Here is a 27157-nt window from a genome sequence, read left to right as displayed (position 1 = left end):
TCATGGTTTAATAGATATCTGTTGTTACCTAAATTCTTTCAAATTGTTAACCCTTGTAATCAATACTGTCTTCCGGGAGAAGTTATCTAAGGAATATAATATTGCAAAGCTTGTTAGTCGTTCTCCAAAGCTTCAAAGATGTTCACTCATTCTTTGCAATATTGCTGTTTTTCAACAGGTTGATCTAGATTTAGGAAATTATGAACGATTTCTGGATGTGACATTGACTAAACACAACAATATCACAACTGGCAAGATATATCAGGTGCTTATACATAGACATGAATACACGTCCGTATATCTGTGGATTCGTGGGTAGAGAGTGATCTTAATGTGCTTCCTCTAACAGTAAATAAGTTTGTTTATGCACCAGTCTGTACTAGAGAAGGAAAGGAAAGGTGATTATCTTGGAAAAACTGTTCAGGTGATTATACATTTCTGTGTTGATATGGTGTATGATGAAATCAGGGGAAAAGAAACCTGTTACTAAGAACTGTAGGATTTCTTCTTCTTCTTCTCTCTCTCTCTCTCTCTCTCCCCCTCCTTTCAGGTGGTTCCACACATCACTGATGCTATCAAGGATTGGATTGAATCAGTATCTCTTATTCCTGTGGATGGGAAGGAGGGACCTGCAGATGTTTGTGTCATTGAATTGGGGGGTACTGTAGGTAAGTTCTTCTAGAGGCAGTGGTATCATACGTACTTGAAGCTCTAATCTTCCGCCTATCTCTTCTGTTCTGCTCCATTCTCTTACTCCGTATTCACGAGCATGTCATTTCTTCTGACATAGCTCTTACATGATCATTTTTAGGCGATATTGAATCAATGCCCTTCATTGAGGCTTTACGACAGTTATATTTTTCAGTCGGTAAGTTGGAATTTGCTTATATTGGGGATGATCATTTACACCATTATTATCTATTCTCTAGCTGAATGCCCTCTTATGATTTGTATTAATATATTCAAAAGTTTAACTTTTCTTTATTGCAATTTCCTGTGTAACTATTATATTTTTCTTTATCAGGGCAAGATAACTTTTGCCTCATTCACGTCAGTCTTATACCTGTATTGGGGGTCGTGGGTGAGCAAGTAATATTTTATACAAAATAAGTTTAAAGCATGTGATCATGTTGTTCTTGTTCTCTCTTTATTTTCCCTATACTGCTCACTCTGGACTTCCATGCCTCTGCAGAAAACTAAGCCTACCCAACATAGTGTGCGGGAACTGAGAGCATTAGGTTTGATTCCTCATTTTTTAGCATGCCGTTCTGCTCAGGTATATTGCCATCCTATGCTATAATCTGCATTTAGTATTGTATATGGTACCTACCGGATTAGTTTAGTTCAATCCGGGACATCTCAATCAGCTGGCCTGTGCTTAGAGATCCAATGATCTCTGTGATGTCCATTACCTTTCATGTTTTATTCTCCAAGTTTGTAAGATAAGTTAGCAGTGAACTTCCTCTCTAGATTCTTAGAAGCATTACAAACTATAGTTTATAACCTATAGGTTTGCTTTCTTTAAGCAAAAACTCCTCAATGTTAGTCAGAGCACGGCAATTGAAATGTGTTTATTTTGTATGTGTTGCAGCCATTAGTTGAGAATGCCAAACAGAAGCTTTCACAGTTCTGCCATGTTCCTGTAAGTTTCATTTGTGACGCTTTTTCTTGCTGTGCATTTAAAATTTGAAGTCACTTCTAACTTTTCCATTTTATTGTTTTTCATGTAGGTTTCTAATATCCTAAATATCCATGATGTTCCTAACATTTGGCACGTTCCTCTCCTGCTTCGGGTGGGTCTACAGAATGCAGCGTTTGTTGTTTGTCGTATTGTAATGTAAATATTGCTCATAACTTTCTCATTTTTTGTAACAGAACCAAAGTGCTCATGATGCTATACTAAAGCAACTGGATTTACTAAGGTTATAAGTTTTTTTCTTTCTTTTTTGTTTTCTTTTATCGAGAATTGGAGTTTACAAATTATTCCCTGCGCCACAGAAAGAATGTTATTCAGAGATGAGAGTCAATGCATCAAATCTCAGTGTGAATTCAGATATCAAATTTCTTAAATTTTATTAGATAAAATTTACTAATATTTAGGTAGTACATTTATCTTTTTATCTTATTTTATCTGTGATAGCTACTGCCCCTTTGCAATCATGGCTTAGTCGCTTTCGTTATTTTCATTTCCATATCGCTTTGAATTTCATGGCCCTATCTGACCTCTTTTTATGCTTTCTATTGAGCCGAGGGTCTTTCGTAAACAGTAGTCCTACCTTGGTAGGGTAAGGTCTGCAGACACTCTACCCCCCGGACCCACGTTGTGGGATTTCACTGGGTGGTTGTTGTTGTTGTTGTTAGCAAGTACATAAAACTATTATATACTTTATAAAGAAAAAGTACACAAAACTATTATTTATCACACATTTTTTAATTGAAAATGAAAAATCATATTTTCTAGTTTAAGTAGGCGTTCGGCCATAGATGAATTTTTGAAGTTGGAGTTGGAATTGAAGTTGTGTTTGGCCATAGTTTTTGCAAATAATATTTGGTTGTTGAAATGTACTTTTTCTGAAAAACATGAAATATGATTTATACCCTCACCACCCAAAGCAATTAATAAACATAACCAGTGCGTAAACACTGCCCCATCAATCCCACCTTGCACTTGTATTCCATACAAAACCCAACAAGAACTTAACCAAGTAGCTGTAAAAATACACACTTTGATAAAAATAAAATCTTTTAAGGTAAAAATTGAAAACAGAAAACAAAAGTAACGGTCTAAAACAGAAATGGAAAAAGTGAAAAACAAGGTTTTGGTTGTTTTTCAAATTCCCAATACAACTTCAAGTTGTACTTGGAATTTTGATGGCCAAACATTAATTTTTGAAAAAAGTGAAAGAAAAATTCTGGAAAAAAGTGAATAATTCTCATGGACAAACGGGTCCTAAAATGTTTGAAAATGTCTTCGATAAAATTTTACTACTCCCTCCGATTCAAAAAGAGTTTTCCACTTAGCCTTTTTTTATGGTTTAGAAAGAGTATCCACTTACCAAATCAAGAAAGAACAAACCTTATTTTTCCATATGTGCCCTTATTAAGTGCTAAGTGACCAAATCCCAATCCTATTTAATTAGGGATAGTTTAGTCAAATTACCCCCTTTTTTTCCTAGGAGTTAGTATTTTCTTAAGGGGTGTGCAAATGGCTAAGTGGACACTCTTTTTGAACCGGAGGGAGTAATATTTAGCAAATACATAAAACAATTTACATACTTTATCAACAAAAAAAAAGTACACAACTATTATGTATACACATTTTTTTAATGAAACTGAAATATCATATTTTTCTAGTTTAAAATCTTTGAAAAGATAGTAGACAAAGAGAACTGTTTGGATCCACAAATAATGATGATAATAATAATAATATCATCCTTTTTTGGAAAAGAGGGAGTAATTCTGTATTTATCTAAGTATTCCTTATTGTCCAACTTAAATTGCAAATTTGTTTAAGTGCTACCAGCGGTTTTTTTTTTTTTGGTTTGAAGTATGCCTGCATTAGCTGGAACTCTTGGAAAGTTGATAAATCCATCAGACAAGTTTGGAAAATGATCCCTACTTGTATATTTTGGTGTATATGGAAGGAGAGAAACAGTAGGTGCTTTGATGGAATATCAACTCCAATCCCCCAGCTTAAGACCTATTGTTTATTAACTTTATATAGTTGGGATAGGTTAGCCCCTTTAGACTCTAATGTCGATCTTTTGGACTTTGTAAGCTCTTTAGTCATTGCATAGGACAGTTGTACATGACCTTACAATCTCACTACTTTTGTAACTATCTAACTTGCATCTTCTTGATGCCATTTATACCATTTCTTACTTTAAAAAAAAAAAAAAAAAAAAAAAAGAGCGGTTTTTTCTCTCTTATGAGTTTAACCTAGTATTGTTTTATTTTGCTTGCTTGTTGCCACAAGTGTTTAACCTGGTATTGTTTTATTTTGTTTGCTTATTGCCACTAGTGTTTAACCTGGTATTGTTTTATTTTGTTTGCTTGTTGTCACAAGTTATCTATTAAGGATCTAAACAAGCCGCATCGATTTTGATCTTTCGTAAGTGCTTAATATGTTTGCTGACAATATTTATTTTCAGTGTGGCAAGACATGTTGATTTACAGGAGTGGACCAGAAGAGCTGGGACATCTGACAATATTACCAAATCCGTTAGTAGGATCAAATATTGTTATATTTCTACCTATATCTAATTTTGTAAGTGAGCAAACTTATTCTTTTTCCAGGTGAGCATTGCAATGGTTGGGAAGTATGTTGGGCTAACAGATTCATATTTGTCTGTAGTGAAGGTACCATTAGTGATACTGCAAAGAACATCTCTGCATCTATCTTTCCTTTAAGGCATAATAGACCAAACTGAAGTTTCAGGAACCACTCTGCATGTGTTGCTTTTGGATTTATTTCAAAGTAGTGTTTTCCTATTGGACATTTCTAATAATCTACTTCCTGGTGCTGGAATAACCAGATAAGGTTTTTGCAGCTTAACACTGTTACTTGGTATTGACTACTCTCTTTCTCTATGTTTCATTTCATATTTTCAGGCTCTTATGCATGCATGTATTGCATGTTCATTGAAGCCATCAATCGACTGGATTGCAGCATCAGATCTTGAAGATGATAGTGCTAAATTGGTACCTAGTCTTTCCTCTTTTTAGGTTAGGTGCTGCCTTGGACTGCTGATTGTAACTACCTTTTTCCATAGACCCCAGAAGCTCATGCAGCTGCATGGAAGAATCTAAGGGTAAATATTGATCCTTGCCTAGTAGTAATAGACTAATAGCTATGTCATCTCATCACTTACCAGTTTCCAAAAAATTTCATCACCTTACTTCGATTTGTAGTATTAAATCTTTTATAGTTGTTGGTACCCGATTCTAGCTCTTGGTGGTCATTGTTTTCTTGGGTCTACCTTAAGATGATTCATTACTGATAAGTGCTAACATTAGATGCATGTGAATTTGTCAATCCGGTCAAACCTTAAGCTTCTATTACAATAGCACAGGAAGTGTATCTTTATAACAGTTTATCCATGGATAGTGTTTTTGTCATCTAATATTACCAAGAATCTGAGGCTGAGTGTGTAGTCTTGTGCTGCTATAGACTATTTTCTCTTACGTTTTCACTAGCAAAGTTTTGCAGAGATCTTGCTCATTTTAGAGGCTATTTAATGAACACCTCCTGTACAGGGCGCAGCATGTGTATTGGTGCCTGGTGGATTTGGTGATCGGGGTGTCAAGGGAATGATATTGGCTGCAAGATATGCCAGGGAGAATAGTGTACCGTTTCTGGGGATCTGTTTAGGGATGCAGATCTCTGTAATTGAGTTTGCTAGATCTGTGAGTTTCTCTTGAACAGCAAATCAGAAAATCTGCTTTGTTTGATAAACTTTCTAATAGGTGTCACTATATCATTTAATATTGAAGGTTTTACATTTGGATAAGGCCAATAGTGAAGAGTTTGATCCCCAAACACCTGACCGTGTTGTAATTTTCATGCCAGAGGTAGCTTGCTCACTATAAAGCATAAAGAGATGGATGATGAATTGTCTTTTCTTATCGACTTCCTTTGTCTCTACCTTTTTTTCTCATTTCGCTGCTTTTTTATTTTATTTTAAATATGGACGAGTGAGATAGATTATCTACTTCATCTTCTTGGTAATGTAGGGATCAAAAACACATATGGGAAGCACAATGAGGCTTGGCTCTCGAAGAACGTTGTTCCAGACTCCTGATTGTATCGCTGCAAAGCTGTACAGATTCTATACACCATCATTTCACACTTAAATCATAAGTAGCCTAGAAGCTTCATTTATTCATCATTTGAGTGCCTCCGCCAGACGCTTGGATCAGTTGGCATCTTTCAGGGCTTCCTCGGCTTTGAACTAGGCTAGAATGTATTTATGCTGTGTACCACTGACAGGAGCATAAGACTAGATCTTGAATTTGTCAAGCCTGATTCGTGATGAGGACTATGATATACGTTTTGGCATCTGTGTTTCTTGAGAGACTACTTTAGTTTTTGCACCTATGCAGGATTTGTTTGATATTTGCATTGCTTATCAGAGTATGCTCACATACTCTCTGTTGGCAGGTATAACAATTCAGAATATGTGGACGAACGACATCGCCACAGATATGAGGTTAAACCATAAGAGTTGACATTGTTGCAAGGAAATGATCGTTTCATGTATGTTGTCATCCCCGCAGCATAGAGTTTTATGTGTTTGGTGTATGTTGCAGGTCAACCCTGACATTGTTGGCTCTTTGGAAGAAGCCGGCTTGAAATTTGTAGGAAGGGATGAAAGTGGGAAACGGATGGAGGTTTGTTTTTTGAGTATAGGCTATAAGATACTATTAAGGAAAAGAGCCTTGTTTTTTTGTAATCGTTTGGTTTTAGACTATGTTGTAGCTCTATGTCAATGATCATTTGGTCACAGTGTTGTGTCTTGACTACTTTCTTCTTTCTGTTATTGCTATTGTTGACTTGTTCTTCCTTCCTCCCAACCAAAAAAAAAAAAAAACACTTTTTTATGCAGATTTTGGAGCTTCAAGATCATCCATTTTACATTGGGGTGCAATTTCATCCTGAATTTAAGTCAAGGCCTGGGAGACCCTCTGCTCCATTTCTAGGTAGGAGTTAGTTGGATTACTTTATTTATGGTGAGTATAATAACTATGCAATGTGCACTCGAGGGTCAATGAAGTGGGTTGAGAACCATGAGGTCAAGGTTCAATTCCCCACGAAGGCAAAAACCACTAGGTGATCTCTTCCCATTTGAGTTTTCAAAAATTTCTTCGCATTTGTCCAAGTCTTGGTGGATAGAGTTACCAGTACTTGTGCTGGTGGGAGGTACCAGTCGGTAACCCGTGAAATTAGTCGAGCACGCGCAAGCTGGCCCGCACACCACGGTTATGAAAAAAGGAATAACTATGGAATGTATATTGTATAAGAGACAATGGCGTTGTTGGTTCCGCAATTATTGACATTGAATGATGCCTTTTATCTAAGAGGCAGTTTCATAATTAATACAGCTTCTGCGCTTGTTGTGATATTTTCTTGCTCTAGGCAGTGACATTTAATGTCCTTTATTTTTTTACAAGGAATATTAAATCTATGGCTGTTTGTATGTTTCTGAATATATGTACACATGTATGTATATATATTTTTTTTTTAACAATGGCGGAGCTATGCGGGACAATTAGCTGGGAGAATAACTAGCCTAATTCTTCTTTGCCACTATGAGGAGCCATTGCCAATTTAGCTAATCCTTTTGTTTCTGCATTTCTCTCTCCGAGCATGTTTTAGATTCATCATCCCTTCCTTTAGTGACTATTTGGGTATTTATCTGACCCTGTTAATATAGGAAGTGAATCTTTTTTCCCTTTGCTTTTTTTTTTTTTGGTAACTAATTTTCCCTTTGCTTTTTCGCGGCTGGTGTTGGAAGAGAGGACTTGATAAGCTGAGTAGAGAAGCGCTATACATAATGTTAATTATTATGCAATGATACTGTGCTATGCATTAGTTTGCAACTTGTTAAATTGAGATAATGTGATGATCCCTCTACCTAAGATCTGTAATCATATTTGTCTTGGTGCGACAGGTCTTGTCTTGGCAGCAACAGGGCAGTTAGAAGCTTATGTCAAGAGGCAGCAGAATGGAAATGTGTAAGCAATACATCAGCAGTAGTGATCATATTGGTTTTGTAAAAGAGGTGCATGTCTTAGGGAAAATTATTGTTTAGTTGTGCGAGTACAATGGTATGCATGCAAACTAAGGGAAAAATAGGACATGATGGAAGAAAAAGATCTGCATAAGCGATACCAACTAGTTGGGCATATATTTTAGTCATGTTAGCACGTCTACTTTAAGTTCTATGCTTTTTAGGAGTCTTTAACCCTGTAAGAGATTTTTATGCCATTAGAAAATATAGAGAACTTCTGGTGCTTTTTATTTTTATTTTGTATAATGTTGGCCTGAGATGAATTTAATGGAAAAACATGGTCCGTGAGGATTCATATAATCGACATCGGTTTGCTTGGAATTGATGAATACTTGTAGTCACGTGAGCAAACTTTCTGTCTTGGATATGGATAAACGTAAGAACTTCTGCCCTTTTATTGAAAAATGGAGGAAGTGCAAATAAGCAACATAATGACCTGCTGGCATAGTTGGTCCTTGACTGTCAAAAAATGCATATGGGATCTTCATAGCCGCTTTCAAGTTAGATTGTTTCGTCTTTGGCGAATAAAAGGGGATGAGAGCTGTCTTGAGCTTGGACAAAAAGATAAACAATACTTTGCCGGCATGTCATTTGGAGTGCTGCTGTTGTTTTGATACTTGTGTGCACGCAATGGTTTCCTGCACGATTTCTCTCATATTCTTGTTCATTTGAAACTCTTTACCTCTCTATTGTTTGTTCTAGTTTGACACGGGATACAGCTTTGTTATTCAGTTGTGTATACAGAGAACATCTCAAATAACCTTTGCAGTGATATTTCCCATGTCAATTGACTGCCAAGTTATAATAGCCACAAGTTAGCTGGCAATATTTGTCCGAGGGGTCTAGCTTAGAACTTCTCTTTTTGGTGATAACTATGGGTCTCAGCTTATATTGCATCAGAGCTGTCCAAATTTTCTTTCAAAATTGCCATTCTGTTGATTATCATTCGAAGAATGCACGGAAATTATGTTGCTTAGAAGAGTAGGGATAATTTCAACATATAATGTGGTGACTAAGTTGTATACGGCTGCTGCTTGTGCACCTGAAGTTCTCTCTCTAGTTTGAAGCTGCTTTGAATAGTTGTCCTTAAGCTGGAAATGATCAGGTCCATCGCCAACTTTTAATTTTCTGTTGGACAACAGATACTTTTCGAGTGCTGTAACTCTCCGATTGTATTCCTTTTCTTTGTAACTTTGCTCTGAGTTGTTTTTAGAATGGTGATACATTTGTAGATTGATTGGGGTCAATTGGTTTTGTAAACGGGCAAGTGTTTCCAGTCAACAGAAGGAACAGTTGTAAGTCTCCTCCCAATTTATAAACAACAACCACTTAGAGTGTATGCAGGCCTTACTCCTACCTTGAGAAGGTAGAAAGGCTATTTCTGGAAGACCCTTAGCTCAAAGAAAGGTGAAAAAGGAAAACAATAAGTAGTAGCAACAAGCATAAACAACATCAAGGTAATAGTCTAAAAAACTAAGTAAAACAAATGAGGCTAAAGAACCAACAAGTAGTAATAGGAATCTAAGAATGCGAAAATACAAGAATAATACACCGGGGATAATGCCTGACAACATGCTATCTTTATCCTAATTCTAGAGCTACACACTCTCCTATCAAGGGTCATGTCCTCGGTGAGCTTAAGATGTATCATCTCCTCTCAGTTTATAAAATCTGGAATTGACTTCAGTAAAAATGTTGTCGAAGTGTGGATCTAACTTATGAAAAGAGAGCAAGCTTTATTTAGGGAATTTCTTTTTTGAGACCAAAGAAGAGAAAAGGAAGGGGGATGCATGATTCGAGTTGTTATTTGGAAAACCAAATTTGCTTATTGAAGTTAGGAATGCCTTCATATCAATACGCAGGGCGATGCATCTTGATATATGTGTGCATATTCATGGGTATGGCACTGGCAGAGGCTTTTATTACTAATATATTTAGGAAGCAGACGGAGATCAAAGGTTCCATGCATGCTTTACCAGCTACTACTGATTAACAGGAAGTGGAAAACAAAGGCAGATCTAGTTTTTAACGGGAAGTGTCATCTTTTGAACCATATTTTTCCTGCTTGAAGGATTAAACGAGCATGCACCGATTAATAATCAAATGCTTGTGAGAACGTGATGAGTAAGGTGAATGGTATTGGGGAGGGATATACCTCCAATTTTCGTTTGGACTCATGAGGTGGTTTAATTTTTCGTTTTTCCAACTCATTGACAACTTTGTCTGGATCGGTGCTAGATTATCTTTTCTAACACGTTAGAAAGAAATGAAGAGTTAGAAACATGTAATCTTAAACATGCCATAACATTTGTACATGTGACTAAAACTTTTGAAACTTCTTGTATAAATCACATCATAACATTTGTGTGACTAAAAATTTGTGATTAAGGGTAAGATGAGATGTTTAAGTCCAATTTATATGATCCTATTTTCCTTTTTTCGGTCCATTTAAGAAAGGGAAATGGACCTCTACATGGCTCTTGGTGGGACTGAATTTTCGCAGGATCTAAATTTGGCCAAATATCCGAGGTCTTAACTAAGGTCTATAGCTTATAAGTAATACTGATATGAGTCTCTCATACAGTACGTGTCATTTCAATTCACACTATCCATATATAAGTTAGATTTTTAAGGAAAAAAAGACCACCCAAGGCCTTAAAAGAATAGTAGCTGTCCTAGCTTAGAAACAAAACCTTCAATTGTTGTGCGGTGGCGAGGAGAAAGCTCCGCTATAGTAGACAATGGAAGCCGTTGGTTGTCTCTCTGACTATTTTGCCCTAATTATGCGTATATTTAGTTAATTTGAATAAATGTATGATTTAAGAAATATTTATTGTGGTCATTTTAATGACAAATGTTGACTTCTGTACCTGCAAGCTTAAATTGTACCGTAAGTGTCCAAGAAAACAGCAAGGCTATAGAAATAGTAGCCTATATATAGCATAAGAAGAGTTGTAGTTGTACCCAAAATCTTTTTCCATAACTCACCCTGCATTTTGCAGGGTAGGGCCAAGGCAAATATTTGAATTGAGCTTGAGCCTCATTTAAAGGGAAGAATGACAGAAGGTGTAATCACCATCAAGGACAACAGCAAAGCCCCCTTAAGAAATGACATTGGCGATCATGACATGATGAATAAGAAGAAGAAGAAGCCGCCAGGTGTTTTCGGCTTCTTCAAAGCTGCAATGTTCGTGTTGCGCCATCGCAATAAAGGGAAGCAGAAAGCTGCTCAGGTAGCTGTGTCCACCCAGCAGGGAGATTGGAAGAAGCTGGTGGGCTCTATGCGCCCTTTGCATCTCCAGGACAACAATATTAATACATCACCTGCATACTGTGCCACGTCAATATATTCACCCTCAGCTTTGTCTTCGTCTAGCGGAACAATGAGCCAGTACGCTTCCGCGAACGATCTCAAAGCGCTGGATGACACCATGAGCCAGTACGCTTCAGCAAACGATCTCAAATCACTGGATGTGGATGTCCCTGCAGCCTCATCCGGCACCATGAGCCAGTATGCTTCCGCAAATAATCTCCAAGAACTCGATGAGGAGGAGGAAGAGGAGGATCCTGACCAGGTCTTCGATGCCATTGGCGCTGACGACATGATCGATGCCAAGGCAGAGCAGTTCATCCTTCAGTTTTACCAACAAATGAGGCGTCAAAACATTGATTCAATGAGCGGCCAATTCAATTAATCTCGTGCAAGGAAAGGGAAAAGCAAGGTCAACAATAAATATACGTAATAATAAGGCTAGCGTACGTGGAATATTTATGCATATTGCATTGCAAGCACCGTAAATTTGTCTGATCCACGTGCATCCAATTATACATGTGTTATATGAAATGATGATCTGAAATGATGATCTAATGAATGGTATATCTATTCTAGGCCTTTTACTTTTAATTTCATTCTGCTGGAAAAAATTTGTTTTCTTATATGTAATAAGGCATTATATATTTAACGGGCAAAAGGCTCAAATACGCCATTCAAACATGGAAATGGGTACGTACTCCAGATGAAGTGAAATGTAAACGAAACAAGCATGAGTATATATATTCTAGCCAGCCTGCTTTTTACAATACCATGTATGACACGTGACCTCCAACTAGATTATGGTTGTGGGTGGGTAAGGTGTATGGATCGGATATTTTATTAATTTGGTATTTACTTTAATTTCATTCTGTCTTGCTTTACTGGAAAAAAATTGTTTTCTTAGGATGTAGTTTCAGTAATAAGGCATTATATATTTAATGACTAGTTGTAGACATTTCTGCCTTGTATTGATCGTGTCCTTCAGTTTTCTCCCTCATTAGCTCCCGACGCAAGGTGACTTCCTTCTCTCTCTTTTTTCTGCCCATAAATTAAATCGAATCTACAAGCTGTAGCCGGCTGGCCAGCTATTCCATGATCAGGGTCGGCTTAACCGTAAGGCAACCAAGGTTTTGCCTTCGGCCCCCCAATCATGAAAGGCCTCACTTTTTACTGGATTGAATTTTTTTTTTCTTAAAAAACAAGCATTTTAAATGAAGAATTATAATATTTTTAGAAGAATATTATGTTTTAATTATGATTCCAATGTTTGAGTATTATTTTATATTACATAAATAGTCTTCTGGGTAAAAGAAAACAGTTTTTAGAGATGTTGTCTTGTGAAAATGCATTTCCATTTTGTACTATTCTGACAAGTGACTTACGTTTTTACTTTAGTCACCTTTCTGCTTTTTTACCATAATAAAAATTATATCACATATTTTCAGTCTTTCTATGCTATGCAAAAACAAGAAGAGAAAGCTGTGTGAATTTTTTACTCCTTATGTCAAAAACAAAAATAGAACGATCAAAAACAAAGTACATTGAATTTTTTTTTTTTTACTTTCATATTTTCAAGTATTTTAGCAAGCATTTGAAGTCGAGAAATTATTTTGCTATCAAATTATCAACCTTCAAATCTTAAAAAATTAGGAAAATATGCGTCAAATAAAAATATATAAAATAGTAAAAAGATAAAGGCCTCCCATCAAAATTTCGCTTTTTATTCAACTATTTTTATATCCCACGTAGACATATGTCATAATACTTAATATTTATTTCCTTCTCATGTATAGACATATGCACTTCAAATTTAATCATCGGAAAACTTTTGTCACTTTTGACTTTTAGTGAGGAATATTTATTCTTTTATGTATACATATTACATCATTTTTGACACACACAAATTTATTTCCTTCATGCACTTTTACTTGTTCACTTTTACTTTTTACATTCTCATAGAAAAAGTACCAAAAGCTATATAACTTGTACACTTTATTCAATTATTTTTATATCCATGTAGTATATGTCATAATACTTAATATTTATTCTCTTGTAACAGACTTCAAATTTAATTCTCTATATTTATTTCCTCTTTGCACTTTTGTGATCACTTTAACTTTTCTGACGAATATTTATTCTAATTTAATTATGTCTCGCATTCAATTTTAATTCGCCTACACAAATTTATTTCCTCCATGTACTTTTACTTGTTCACTTTTGACTTTTTACATTTTTCTATTATATATAAGTCCCTTAAAGGGACAAACACAGCTTTAAACAGCAGTCCTCCTTGTATCGCACCGCTTTTCATAAGCTATTAACTTGTACACTTTGAATATTTTCCTATCTCACGTGGACATTTCTAATATGTCATAGTATATATTTATTCATTTCTCAAGTATAGAAGTGTGCACTTCAATTTGAATTCTCCGCACATTTATATCTCCGTATACTTTTATGTTCACTTTTGACTTTTCACGTTCTTCGTCGAGTATTTATTCTCTTCTCGTATAGGCATATAGACAATTTAATTCTCTTACACAAATTTATTTCCTCCGTGCATATTTATTTACTTGTTCACTTTTGACTTTTCACGTTCTTTAAGAATTAGTAAATTCGTGGATGTATGCCATAGTACTGAATATTTATTTTCTTCTCATGTATACACGCATGCACTTCAATTTTAATTCTCCGACACATATTTATTTCCTCCGTGCACTTTTACTTATTCAGTTTTGACTTTTCACGTTTTTGCTAAATATTTATTTTCTTCTCATGTATACATATATGCACTTCAATTTTAAAGGGATGAACACAGCTGTACCAAAAGCTTCATAGATTGTATACGCAATGAACTTTACCATAAGCTATATAACTTGTACACTTTATCCAACTATTTTCCTATCTCACGTGGACATTTCTAATATGTCATAATACTTAATATTTATTTAAACGTATGCACTTCAATTTTATTATCCCACGGGACATATGTCATAGTACTAAATATGTATTCTCTTTCATGTATACAAAAATTTGTTCCATAAGCATTACAAATTGTACACTTTAATACAACAATGAATACTTGTACCAAAAGTTACATGAATTGTACACTTTAGTCAATTACTTCTTTATCACGTGGACATATGTTTATACCGAATATGTATTTTTCTGTATATACGTATGTACTTCAATTTTAATTCTCCGACACATTTATTTCTCTGTGCACTTTTACTTGTTTCTTGACTTTTGGTTCTTGAAAAATATAATATGTGTGTGTCCAAATTACTTGTTCATTTATAAAACCAAATAAAATTAGCCCTTTCTAATAAATATTCTTGAAAATAGTCTATTCAACGGAGACTATGACAAATGTCTAAGTGGGATAAAAAGTAGATTGTACAGACACTTTATATAACTTTTTGGTACAAATTTGCATTGCTATTGTTCGTCCTGTTTTCACGTTTAAAGTATTAAGATTGAAGGAAAACCCATTTTTCTTCTTTGTGAATACTTTACTTATCTTACTCTCCTTTGCATTCTCTGATTATTGTTTCTTTACATTTATAAAGTATATTACTTTATATTTTTATTTCGGAATTAAAATTTGGTGATTTATGATATAACATATTACATTTCTAATATGTCATATAATATTTATTACATACGTAATTCAATTTTAATTATCCGGCACATTTATGTCCTCATATTTTTTATTTAATTTAATAAAAATATTTTATTAGTTTTGCTTTTAAAAAATCCAATATATACAACAATGGTTCTTATGTTTGAATCTGAACAGTTAATTGATTGAGATGGATATCAACTTGTCGGTATACATATAAGATATTAAAAAATTTAAAAGAAAAAAATCTAAAATCAAAATTTTAATTCCCCCAACCCCCCCCCCCCCCCCCCTTCTTACTAATTTTCTTTTTCATATTGATGAACAACTTTCATTGCCATGACTATGACAAATTTTTAAAAAATATTTACAAAATACAAACCTTAAAGACAGGCTAATTAAAGTGAATAAACATGTTCGGCCCATGCGTATAAGTTCGGACACTACTTTCTCCATCGTGTCACGCATAGGTGCTTCCGACAATATTTCATTTATAGGTAACTTATTCTCGCTATTTTCGCCAAAATCGCATATTTAGATTTACCACCAAGGAAGATCAACGAAGAGAATCTATATATAATATTATGTACGATAGACAATCCCATTTGACATGGCCTCTATTGACATTTATCTTTTTTTCCTTTTTTTTGGCATTTATTTGGATTTTCTCCTCATTTTAATTAGTTATTTACTTATTGAATGACTAATGCATTGGTTCTTGAAAAGTCACAAATACACTACCGCATTTACCTTCCCAAAGCTAAATGCATCGATAATTCATAACTACTCAATGTAATTATCTTAAATGCACCTATCTCTTCCTCCGTAGGCTTTTTCCTCCAAAAATTGTAACGTTGAAAGTTGGTATTTATATGATGAAACTACCGCCTACCAACAAGTGTAAGATTTGTTCAAGTGGATTCAAAGAGACAAGAACCAACATGAAGACTTGTGCAAAATGTATCATTCATTCAATTATGAAACCGAGGTAACAATTTGCCCATTTCTCGTCCGCTAGAACCTTAAAAATAGTATAATATGTAATATTGTGTACAATGTTTTGAAAACGATAAATATAATACTTCTCAAGTATTTTATCTTCGATTTATCCGGTGACGTAAATTGATAAGAAGTCTTTGATATATGTCATAGACCCTTTTTTCTTTATGGATATTATATGTGTATTCAAATTCTTCATACGAAGCACTTGAAAAAGATCAAAAGCAGTAAAAATATTTATCTTCTTTCCATTTCAATTTCATATATATATATATATATATATATATATATATATATATATACACAACAATGAATACTTGTACCAAAAGTTACATAAATTGTAATTTTAATCAATTACTTCTTTATACAAAAACGATAAATCGATGACAAAAAAAAAAAAAAAAAAAAAAAAAGCACATATGATTCCATAAGAAACAATTGAAGTTATGCAATTCTGTGTGTGTGTCAAAAATGGATATCAACTTATGTTGTTGGATTCTTCTATTGATTTTGCAAACCCATTTTCTCTTACTAACTTTATCCTACTTACAATGGTTTGAATTATATCTTTATTCCTAAGGTCTACGGATGCACTAAGGTATTGTTAAAATTTTATTCTTTGCCTTTTTTCCTTTTCTTGAAAAATATAATATGTGTGTGTCAAATTACTGAAGAATAAGTGCCAATTAATATAAAGATCCATAAAGCCTTTTTTTTTTAAAATTAGCCTATTTTTTTTCTAATAAATATTTCACAACTCTTAGAAATTGGTCTTTGATTGGTCATCTCTATGTTTATATTGTATATGTTGAACTAGAAGTGATTTTGTTTTTTAAAAAAAAAAAAAAAACTCACAAAATGGAGATTTTGATATCCATTTTTGACACACACACACACTCTTTGAATTGCAATAACTCTAAGTAGTGATTGTTTTCTTAATTGCGATGTGCTTTTTTTTTTTTTGTCATAAATTTATCGTTGTTGTCATATTAAACGTTTTATCCCAAATGGGACTTTTGAAGGAACCCCTATTTAGTGCCTTTGCCTTTATTTCTTCTTTTCAATAATTTCCTTATCATTTTTCATGGTCTATAGTCGTTTTTCTATAAACTCTCCTAACATTATAAATTTTTAAATTATTATGTAAATTAGAATATGTTTATCTCACATGTTTTTTCCTCAAAATTCTTAGGTTTCTCTCTATTACTTAATAATTTTTTTTTTCATTTGGTTTATTCGAGAGAAGTTCAAAAAAATGACTTGGAAAAAAAATTATCACCTTTCTTGGAAAAAAAGAAAAGAAAAAAGAGAGGAATAATATATACATTTCTTAAAGCTTGACTTGTATCATATAATATTTTATTAACACGCAATGTAATCTAAGAGAATGACATGTTATAATAGGCAGATGACATTTATTTACTGAAATCTTCTATATTATCAATTTTAAATAACTTAAGCTCAATTAATAAACATCTAAGACATCACATCAATTTGATATAGCTTAAATTCAATAATTAGTAAGACATATAAGACCTCATTTATTACATCATTAAATTCAACATTACGATTTAGAACGATATATATCTATTTAAAGTGATTGAATTATTTAAGTATAAGTTTCATAAGTATTTTGACGGGGTACAAAAAAGATTTTTCAATATGGATAAAAATGTATTTTTTGAATGAATAAAAGCTTTTGAGAAGGATAAGTAAATATAAGATATTAAATTTTTTGGTAGTTTAAAAAAAGAAAAAAAGTGTTAGAAATAAATAAAGATGTTATTGTTTGAAAAAAGAATTTTTGAGCCCCATTTATAATAAAATTAATTTTTCTTTTCTTAATATTGTTATTAACATATTCTTTTTTAAACAAAAAATTGAAAGGTTCAATACTTGGTTAAAAAAAAATTGTTACTTGTGTCATTACAATTTAATGTTGCAAAAATAACTCATATATATATATATATATATATAATGTAATAAAGTTAGACGTCATAGAAGTTTAAAAATGTTTGAATAAGAGGAAATTGTCTTCGAAATGATCTTTGTTGCTATAGCAAATAAATAAGTATGTATTTAATTTATATAATTTCATCTTCTCAATATAATAATAAATTGATTTTCTTTTTATTTCGTAGTTAGTAGTTCTAACTTTAAGACTAAAATTTATGTAATGTTTACTTTTGTTAGTCATTGGACGATTTAAATTAGGTTTATTGGTAATTTATAGTTGACTCAATATAAATTAAGAAATTAGAGTTAAACCAATGCTATTTATCGATGATTTCCTTTCTCATAGTACGAGGGGTTTGGTTATTTGACTAATTTCATAAGAGAAGAAAAAAAAAGAGTGAATTGCCTCGGGTGGCTGAACTATTAGGATTTCTATTGTTGAGCCGGGTTTTATATCTCTTTGTTAAAGTTTTTATGTTCCGCGCAAAGCGCAGGCAAATTTACTAGTTATAAATAGGATGCTACAAGTTTAGAACGTGCTGTCATTTGTGACAGGACTGAGTAGATATCCCCGAAGCAAGTTTTAATGCCACAACTACACAAGGAGAAAGCTGAAAACTGTTCATAATCTACTACGTACTATTATCCGCAGATATATACATGCCATGAGGACAATAAAGTACAGCACTATGAGAATATCAGTTATCTTCTAGAGTCGCTGCTGAAGGACTCACTGAATGCATGCCGCCTTTGAGACATCCGGGCATGATCAAGAGAGTGGCACCACACAGTGCAAAAGCATTCACATCAGCAACTTCATAGCTTTACATAAACCTTTTTTGCATGAAGGAATCCAGCAACCAAACCCCAAAACAATATCTCAAGCATCACAAATACCAAGGTACCCCACTTCTTTGAATTAAATGCTGCTTGAAGGAATCTTTCTGTGACGTCAACCTACATTCCATTTTATTTGTAAGTTTAGATTTGACGAGAAGCATCTTTTTGATGCAGATACTATCTGTACATCTCCAATAGCACCTAAGAGTATGCATTAAACAAACTTGGAAACTAAATGAAGCAACGGATGTGCTAGACAACGATGCTATTTGATGCTTTCTCTTACACAAAAGACACAAAGAATATTGTTAACACGAAAAAATTAAACATAAAGCGACTAGAGGATAATATACAAGTATGAAAGTTATTAAGTGAATGACGCCATAAAATATCACCACGCTACCTGATGGCTGAAGAAAAGCCATAACAGATAGAGAGAGAGCAGAGGTGCAGATACTTGAAGGGTAGTCAGATTAGTTCAACTGGTAAACAGGTCCCAGTTTCAAATGAAACCTCCCCCCGCCCCCACCCCACCCCCCACTCCCACCCAACCTCCTTCCGCCAGAATCCAAAACATTTTACTGAGAATCCTCCAAATGCATACTACTAATTTATCCATCAGGATACAAAAACAGATATATCTTTAATGTACTCTACACTCTAGTTGATATGAGCTACTTTGAGTGTCTTGCCAGGTCTCATAGGTATGCTTAACTCAACCAGCTCACTGTTTTCTGATGCCTGTCTTGCATGTAATATGTCGAATGGTAGGTTAAATTAAAGTCTCGACTATACAAGGCTAAATTCTAAATCCTGATCTCATTTACAGGGATATCGTCCATCCCGAGTCTCCCTTCTCTCTCTCTCTCACACTCTTAATGTTTTTTTTTTTTTTCTCTGTCACACCTCTCACTCTAATGATCTTCCACAAACACTGCCTGCCGAAAGAAGGTTTGTGGAACAGAGCCTTAAAATTATCTGAAATAGCTCCTCGGAAATGAGTAAGTTTGCTAGAGGAACGAACATTTGATGGAAAGAAGATGATTACCAAGTTGTTTTCTGGTGAATACCAATAGAAACCTTGCAGTGCCGCAGGAAAGAGGTCACAAGCAGCCAAAGCATAGAGGATGAGAGCATTCATTCCCATCCACTGAAATAGTATCATTGGCTTCTGAAAACATTTGACATCAACCTGCACCAGGCACATTAATTCCATGCCCTAGATCAGTAATACCATCCTTTTCCTCTAATGATATAAAAGATTAAGCGAATACCTTTCCTATTTGATAGTTTACAAGAAAGTGTTGTAACAGAACCAAAAAAATCGCAATACAAATACTGTATGAGAAGTAAAAAGTTTCTATTTCAAAATCAAGATGTTTCTCTTCAAAAGCCACAAGTCAGTGCCAGGAATGCAATCAGTAGGAGGGTGTTTGGATTGGCTTTTAAGTTGGTCAAACCTGCTTTTAAGCTCTTTTTAGCTTTTTTTAGTGTTTGGCAATGTTGAATAAGAGCTTAAAATAAGTTAAGAAGTGCTGAAAATAAGCTAAAAGTCATAAGTTGGAGTTACCCAACTTATTGCTTTTTAACTTAAAAGCTATTTAGCTTTGACCAAGTATATTAATTTTTTTATCCCTTATATTTTCTTATAACTTCCAAAATATCTGCTGGTAGTCCAAAGCTCTTACTCCACCCTGCTTTCTTCTTTCTTCTTTTATTATGTCGTTCTTATTCATTCATTGACCGTAACTTGTGCCATCTTCTCCATTGATAAAAACTGAAGCATTCTTCGTTTTATTTCTTCGTCATTGAAACTTTTTTCTTAGAGGGATATCTACTTGATTGCCTCATTTAACTGGAAAAAACAATGAACAAATAGTTAACCTCTACCTTCGGTATTAAAAGTCCAAGGGGTCAATTTCACTGAAGCCATTTAACTTTTAATATATTACACCTAAATCACAAATAAATTCATTATAATTTGTTATTTCAGTTAATAATTTTTGTTTCGTTAAAAAATAACTACGTATAATCAATTTAGGATTTAAATTGAATTGAGATATAAATTAAAATTTTGCAATAATCAATTTAGTTTTTGTGTTAACAACTTTAAGGTCATTTCAGTCATTTTAACAGAAAAAGTGCTTATCAGCCCTTTTTTACCAAAAACATCAATTGCTTATTTTCAGCTTCAACACTTCTATCCAAACATGTAACTGCTTATTCATAAAATCAGCACAAGCACTTAAAAGTGCTTTTCAATACTTGGTGCTTAAAAGCTACTTTTTTTTCAGCCAATCCAAACGGGCTCTATATGATTTGACAGATACATAAAGGTATCAGGAAAACAGTATTGCACAATCTGCATTTCATTATCTGGTACCCTGTCTTGGAATCTTCCAGACAGCCATCTAATTGAACTTGGAAGTGCAGATCATGCATTGCTTTATCAAATATATAAATGTAATCTGCTATATATAAATGTAATCTGCTATCAGTTGGACACTAGACCTGAATGCATCATGACAAAATATACAAATAATGATTGCACATTTTGAGTCTACCGTATTTTTATCAAATACTTACCAACAAATAGTCAACAACGAAAATAATATTGACAAACTTGGTGTTTGCACGTACAGATTTTTTATAAAGATTATGTAACATTAAAGGGAATTAAAAGTGCCCTCATGTCGTGAACTTCAGTTTAATTCCATTCATTAACCTATCAGTCGCGTTTTCATTAATTGGAGTATCTGAAACAGTATGTTAATATTATCAACTCTCATTTCTGGTGCCTTCTCTTGGGCCTCTTGCTTCTTTTTCATTCTGCCAAATGTCAATGCAAGAAAATTTCTCTTTCGGTACATATCATTTTTCGTAAAATTAATATCACGAAAGGATTAATCTCATAAAAAGAGAAGATAACCAGAAAATCTAGTCAGGCTCACAATGTAATAAAGAACTATTAAGAGCAAACCGGATACTCCAGCCGTGATGAACATATAGCTCAATGTATAAAGCGGTTTAGAAAGAGGAACACCTGGAACATCAAAAATGCGCTGTAAGCGTCAACTACGAAGCAAACATGTCGTGAAAACAAAATTCAACCCACCGTTATCCATAAAACAGCATACCTGCAAGCTCCAATACATATCCTGCAAGTGTTAGAAAGACGGAAAATACGGACCAAAAGATTACCCTCTGCATGTGATCCTACAGAAAAGATGTATAAATATGAGACAGAGGATACAACAAACACAAGAAGCAACTCTATAGTTAACAAATGTTTCAAAGGGTATCATCTAGTTCTTACTTTAACATGCACAAGAATGTGGCCGAAATGCAAGCCCACAAGGCACGTAATGGCTGCCATCAAAGAACTGAATAGTATCAACGAGGAAAAAAAAAAGATATGAGCTGGATGCAATCAAAGTAAAACAGAGGAACATAATTTGCCATCTGACAAAGAGGCTTAGATATAATTTGATTTACATGAAAAAGAAAAAGGAACTTCCAATCATAATCCATTGTATATTATTTGGTTGATTTAAGCACTAACCCTACGTAAAGCAAATGGTACAGCAAAAGGACATGTTACGTTATACATCGCTTAATGAAGTGAAAGAGACTGGTAAATCGGCCTTCATCAAGTAGTACCTCAAAAAAGCAAATCACGTCACAAGAAAAGTTGTTTCCAATTGTGTAACTAGCTCTAGCTAATAAAACTAAATCTATGCTATCTGCTGGGAAAGTGCATACAGGGCAAAGAGGATATTTACCTTAAGATTCCTTCAGGGTCAAACGGAGCAAGGCACCATCCAGGTGCATTTGATGGTAGAGGTCCATAATCAGGGGAATTGACACTACATTCCTACCCACAGAAAATTATAAGAGCAAAACAATGAAACAGAGATGTAAAGTGCATATCCATAAAATCAGATTTTGCACATGACAATTAAGGTCATAAAGAACCTTGGTTCTTCTGTATACAGGACGTTGATAAAGGTGTTTTTCACCAAGAAGAAGCCTATCAATCAGACCAACCGCGTTGCAAGGAGGCTCGAGACTGCCCCTCACTCCACAGTTAACCTGTTAAAAATGGATATCACGACAAGTAAGATCATGAGTGGTTCAATTCTGTCACCCTAAAATGTAGCTTCACTCTCTCTCTAAAACTGAGCACACTGACCACCCAAAAGGCCAAAATAGCCCCACATTAACTTACTGAAGACTCAGATTTCTAGGAAACTTAAAGTAAAGGAATATAAAGTGACAATTTAACAGATGTCTGGTGCTGAAAAAGAATAGTATTTAATAGCCAACAGATAGATTAAACCAGAGAAAACTAAAATCTTGAAGCAATTCCGGAAGATTCTTACAGTTTGAGTACTCAAACCATATCCTGAAACTGGTGATTCCATGTTAAAACTCGATATTTGAAAGAACCAGTCTGGGACATAAAGGCCATACAACAAAATCAGGTAAGACAAACCAATTAAGATTCCAGCCACCCTGCACATTGAGAAGTATATTAGCAGGAAAAAAGAGAAAAACCTTCTCAAAATAAGTAGCATTATCATTTACAGCAACCCTTGGGGCAAGTTTATTCTTCTTCATAAATTTACAATTTTCAAATTGGCATAAAGGCGTAATTAATCAGATCTGGGATCTCATTATTCCTCATTACTCCTATGAAAATCTTACAATTGCATAGAGCCATATATCTGGACAAGCAAAAAGCTGAAAAGGTCATCATGCATCGGACCATGTCTCAGGAAAATGTGCAATAGGAAAACATATCCACTTAAAAACTAAATAATTTCTGCTTAACCTGCATTTATTTTCAATAAGCAGACAATAGCACAATGCTAAGGAAATTTAAAAAAAAAAAAAAAAAAAAAAAAAAGAGGAAAGGAAAGGAGATTTTCATTTGACTGATCCGGTCAAAGGACTGCTATATCAGAAGTAGAAAGAACATAGGAAGAGTACTAGTTCATCCACAAGCTTAAGGATAAATATTTTGCTGCTCCCACAAAATTTAAGCACTATAAAAATCATGAACAGATATGTTTGATATTCTCAACCAAGGAAGACACAGATTAAGGAAAACAAACACTTCAACCATGTGCATCACCAACAAAAAGATTAAAATAAACCATGAATGAACCCAGCTGCAGATGATCCAAAATCTCAAAAGGTATACTTACGCTTGAAAGAAGTATCTCTTGACGAATGCCTTAGCTGAATCAACAGGATAATCATTGGCAAACCAAATTTCCAGAATTGAAGCAAAGAGATAACCAATAGAAATCCTCTACAACAGAAAAGCACATAGAGTAATGCTAGGATGTATAGGAACTCGAAATACAGATAGAAAGAAAGGTTTTGACCTACCTAAGGGCGTCGAAGACGGCCTGTGAATATACAAGTTCGGGAAATAATCAATTAAGGAACACAAGCCATTGTCACGCAAAGTACCTGTAACACTCCCATCCATCTAATTTTAACAATATCAACTCCATAACTCAGGTGGCCCCGGCCGTGGAAATACCCACCTAAGAATGAGAAATCATGGATTCAATGACTTGTAAATACGTGAGTTTACATGCAGTTGAGGGAAAAATTTACAAAAGGAAGCCTTTTACTTTTCCAGAATATCTAATTAGCTAAAATAACCAAAGCTCATGATGTCAAATTTTCAGTTCATGAATGTGATAAGCAATTGAGTCCTTTTTCTCCAGGTGTTACCTTTCTGCACTGTCCTAGTTGATCTGATTAGACATTAGAAGTATATTAATTTTTTGCAATAACCGAATACTTTTGTGTGCAAATACTGCAAATTTGATTCCATCCATAAATGGATTTCCTTCCCTATGAGTTATAGTCTCAATAAGAATGCTAGTTCTTACTGTTCATATGTTATGATACGAATATACCACATCAATTCGTTATGCATGGATGATGAGATTCCAATTTCCTCATGTTTTGTCAAAGCAATAAATCAAAACTTTAATTTTGACGAAGTCAGCAAAAACTTCCACATACAAACAACTCTCTGATAATCAGTACTATATGGCCTTGATAAAAATAATATATGGATTTTTATGCCATCCAAATAGGGGCCCTAGTTTGAATAAGTCCACCATGGTTGATTTTTGTACAGTGTGCACCCACCAATACCACCCTTGTTCAGGGTTAAGTTCATCTAGACTAAATTTTTCCACCATTTTCCAGCCACATCAGCATACTCATCAACGTTTATGCCAAAGCAACACCACAACACAAGCTTGGTTTCAGTCTTTCACAATAATGACTTCAACCTTCAAATCTCAAAACTCGTTCGATTATTCGATCCTCATGTTGATCTCAAATAAATGATTCTTTGCATTTCGTTAGCCTGCGTTGGTCGTCGAGTTGTACATTGAGGGTCTGATTAAGCAAACATAGACGGTAAACAAATTGTAATGAGCCAAATTCTAGGCTTTTGTTTATAGATACGGTATAATAGAGCCATGTTGAGCCTGAATTGTGAGCAAGCTTGACTCGGTTGCAAGTACAGTTGAGACAGTAAGACTTCTGTACTTTTTGAACACGGTAAGTAAGATGAGCTTAAAATGAACAGGGCACTTTTTTTATTACAGTGATGTGAGGGCAAGCTTGCGTGCACATGGACTATTCCACCGGGTACCTACAACCTCCCAGACTCCCACCGGCACAAACACCAAGTAGTTCTACACACCAAAGCTTTACCGGACAGCTCCATTCACGGTTCACCAAGGGTTGGACAAATGGGAAGAATCACCTAACAGGTTTTGGCTTTGCTGCGATCTGAACCCTAGTCTCCAAGGTTTTCACCCACGTAATTGAACTCTAGGCCACACTCAGGTGTGCTTTCTTATCTTTTATTTTTTGATAAGTAGAAAATGAAGGCAAAGCATAGTTGAACAGAGTCATTTCTCTCCTATGTACACAACAATGCATTTCACAAATAACACTTAAAGGTTAAGATCTTCTTTTTCCTCTCTCACTCTCTTCTCAGAAAATGGCATACCTTGAAGGAACACTCCCAAAATAAAGAGCTTAACTGTCCTCAGTAAGACTTTCTTTGTAGCTTGTGGTTTGCTGGAAACTTTCTGCATCAACAATGGATTATCTCATAACTGCTGCAATAGAATTACCTAACAAAAAAGCATGATGAATGGTACCTTGAATACTAGACTTGCAGAAACACCAACAATAAAGAGGAAAAATGGCATGACAAAGTCAGCAAGGGTCACTCCAAACCAGGGAGAGTGGTTTATGGAGGGGAAAGCCTTTCCAGAATCATCAACCAAAATCATCAACTGTCAAACAAACCAAATAGAGAATACAGGAGACTAGAGTAAGTAAAAGAATAAACCATCATTTAAATCAAAATAAAGGACAAGTGTATAATATATGCTAGAATCAGAACCATTAGAAGAATATTTTGAGGTAGAAAGAGCTGATTAAAATTGCATATCTAACATCCGATTTGGTTATTTAGTTGGTATCTAAGCCCAAGTGAATATAGTGCATGCTTTGTAGGAAAAGCTGTATTCATCAATCATCAAAAGGGAATTAGTAAAGCATACAGCGATGGTAAGGCCTCTAAAGACATCGAGAGATACTAAACGTTGTTCTTGTTTGGGAGACGTAGCGGCGGCTTGGGTCTCACAAACTATTTCTCCATCTGTAGAAATGGAAAGAAGCGGAGCTCCTTCGCCCGAAGACATCTTCCTGCCAAACACTTTGCGTTGACTAAATATTCCAACTTCCTTCCCTTATATCTTTTTCTTTTCTTTTACCATTTTTTCCCCTGCCCATTTTGGGTCCTGCCGATGTGTGTCGGCGTCGCAAAATCAAGCTCAACCCGCCCGACTCATCTGGTATTTTTGCAGATTGGGTCATGACCCTTCTGTTGAATTGACCAATGGGTCGAAAGTCAAAAATTAAAGATTAACAATTTGAGGGGTAAAAATTAAAGACCAATGCCTTTGAATGGCAATCGTGCAAATCACCCAATTCAAACCCATCAAAAAATCGGATCAAAACAGGTCAAAATAACGTAACTCATCGGGTCAAAATGTAATTCAACCCAAACAAGCAAAGAATATTAGAAAATAAAAAGTATGACTCTCCTATTATTTTTTATCCACTTATTAATTGACTGCTAACTCACACTGTCACACGCTAAAACACATTTTATTAGCTCCGTATCATAACCATCTTAATCACTACTATTATTATTTGACTGGCAAATAAATAGCTGAAAGAGAAAAGGTTTCTTTTTAAATTGGAAAATATTTCTTTAGTTCAAACTCCGCTTATATGCTTCTAGTAGTCTTTTCCCTGGCGCAGCTGGGCCATCCTGGACTTGAACCAGAGACCTCGCCCGTGAAGTAAATCATCGCACCTACGGTGCTTTTATTTGTCTAGATGTAATCCAAGCAGGTTCAAGTGCCTGAAGAGCATATTTACCGAAAGAAATATGATTACCTCGATAAGATATTCCCTTCATTCTTCCTCTATGTTGTTTACGGAATCTAGCTCTTTTGGGGTTATAGTTAATGGTTGGTTCTGAATTCCATCTCTACTACGTAACCTAGGACGTGA

General features: G+C 34.6%; 3 protein-coding genes and 1 long non-coding RNA gene across 5 annotated transcripts; 2 read left to right on the top strand and 2 right to left on the bottom strand.

The window, feature by feature from the left end:
- Nucleotide 1: 1 nt before the first annotated feature.
- LOC132054075 (uncharacterized) lies at nt 2-8816 on the top strand (the record flags this gene model as incomplete). Its single annotated transcript, XM_059446145.1, has 20 exons — nt 2-265; nt 374-424; nt 551-668; nt 812-868; nt 1025-1089; nt 1193-1276; nt 1592-1642; nt 1731-1793; nt 1876-1922; nt 4152-4221; nt 4297-4359; nt 4612-4701; nt 4773-4811; nt 5257-5406; nt 5494-5571; nt 5734-5819; nt 6161-6209; nt 6310-6390; nt 6606-6699; nt 7671-8816. Coding segments are annotated over 20 exons (1668 nt in total), but the record flags the coding sequence as incomplete, so codon positions are not given.
- On the bottom strand, nt 3890-4135 carry LOC132053133 (uncharacterized). The gene is made up of 2 exons (XR_009414079.1): nt 4030-4135; nt 3890-3984 (listed from the first exon to the last, which is right to left on the bottom strand). It is a non-coding gene; the product is annotated as an uncharacterized LOC132053133 (long non-coding RNA).
- Nucleotides 8817-10754: 1938 nt separating the features above from the next.
- On the top strand, nt 10755-11643 carry LOC132053132 (uncharacterized). The gene has a single exon (XM_059444995.1). The coding sequence runs from the start codon at nt 10847-10849 to the stop codon at nt 11483-11485; it is 639 nt and encodes a 212-aa protein (XP_059300978.1). The 5' UTR covers nt 10755-10846; the 3' UTR covers nt 11486-11643.
- Nucleotides 11644-18208: 6565 nt separating this feature from the next.
- On the bottom strand, nt 18209-26349 carry LOC132053131 (uncharacterized). 2 transcript variants are annotated; one of them, XM_059444993.1, is made up of 13 exons: nt 26137-26344; nt 25729-25866; nt 25575-25656; nt 24002-24078; nt 23731-23837; nt 22903-23035; nt 22496-22612; nt 22303-22394; nt 21837-21903; nt 21658-21736; nt 21472-21563; nt 19569-19712; nt 18209-18637 (listed from the first exon to the last, which is right to left on the bottom strand). In XM_059444993.1, exons 1-13 carry the CDS (start codon nt 26275-26277, stop codon nt 18497-18499), a joined length of 1410 nt encoding a protein of 469 aa, XP_059300976.1. In that variant the 5' UTR covers nt 26278-26344; the 3' UTR covers nt 18209-18496. The 2 variants fall into 2 exon arrangements, with proteins under 2 accessions (XP_059300976.1, XP_059300977.1); XM_059444994.1 differs by lacking the exon at nt 18209-18637 and having other exon boundaries at nt 19573-19712; nt 21501-21563; nt 26137-26349.
- Nucleotides 26350-27157: the final 808 nt, after the last annotated feature.

The sequence above is a fragment of the Lycium ferocissimum genome, chromosome 4 (assembly GCF_029784015.1).
Source record: "Lycium ferocissimum isolate CSIRO_LF1 chromosome 4, AGI_CSIRO_Lferr_CH_V1, whole genome shotgun sequence".
Lineage (NCBI taxonomy): Eukaryota > Viridiplantae > Streptophyta > Magnoliopsida > Solanales > Solanaceae > Lycium > Lycium ferocissimum.
The sequence above is the reverse complement of the archived record's forward strand: the minus strand, read 5'-3'. Positions and strand labels throughout refer to the sequence as shown.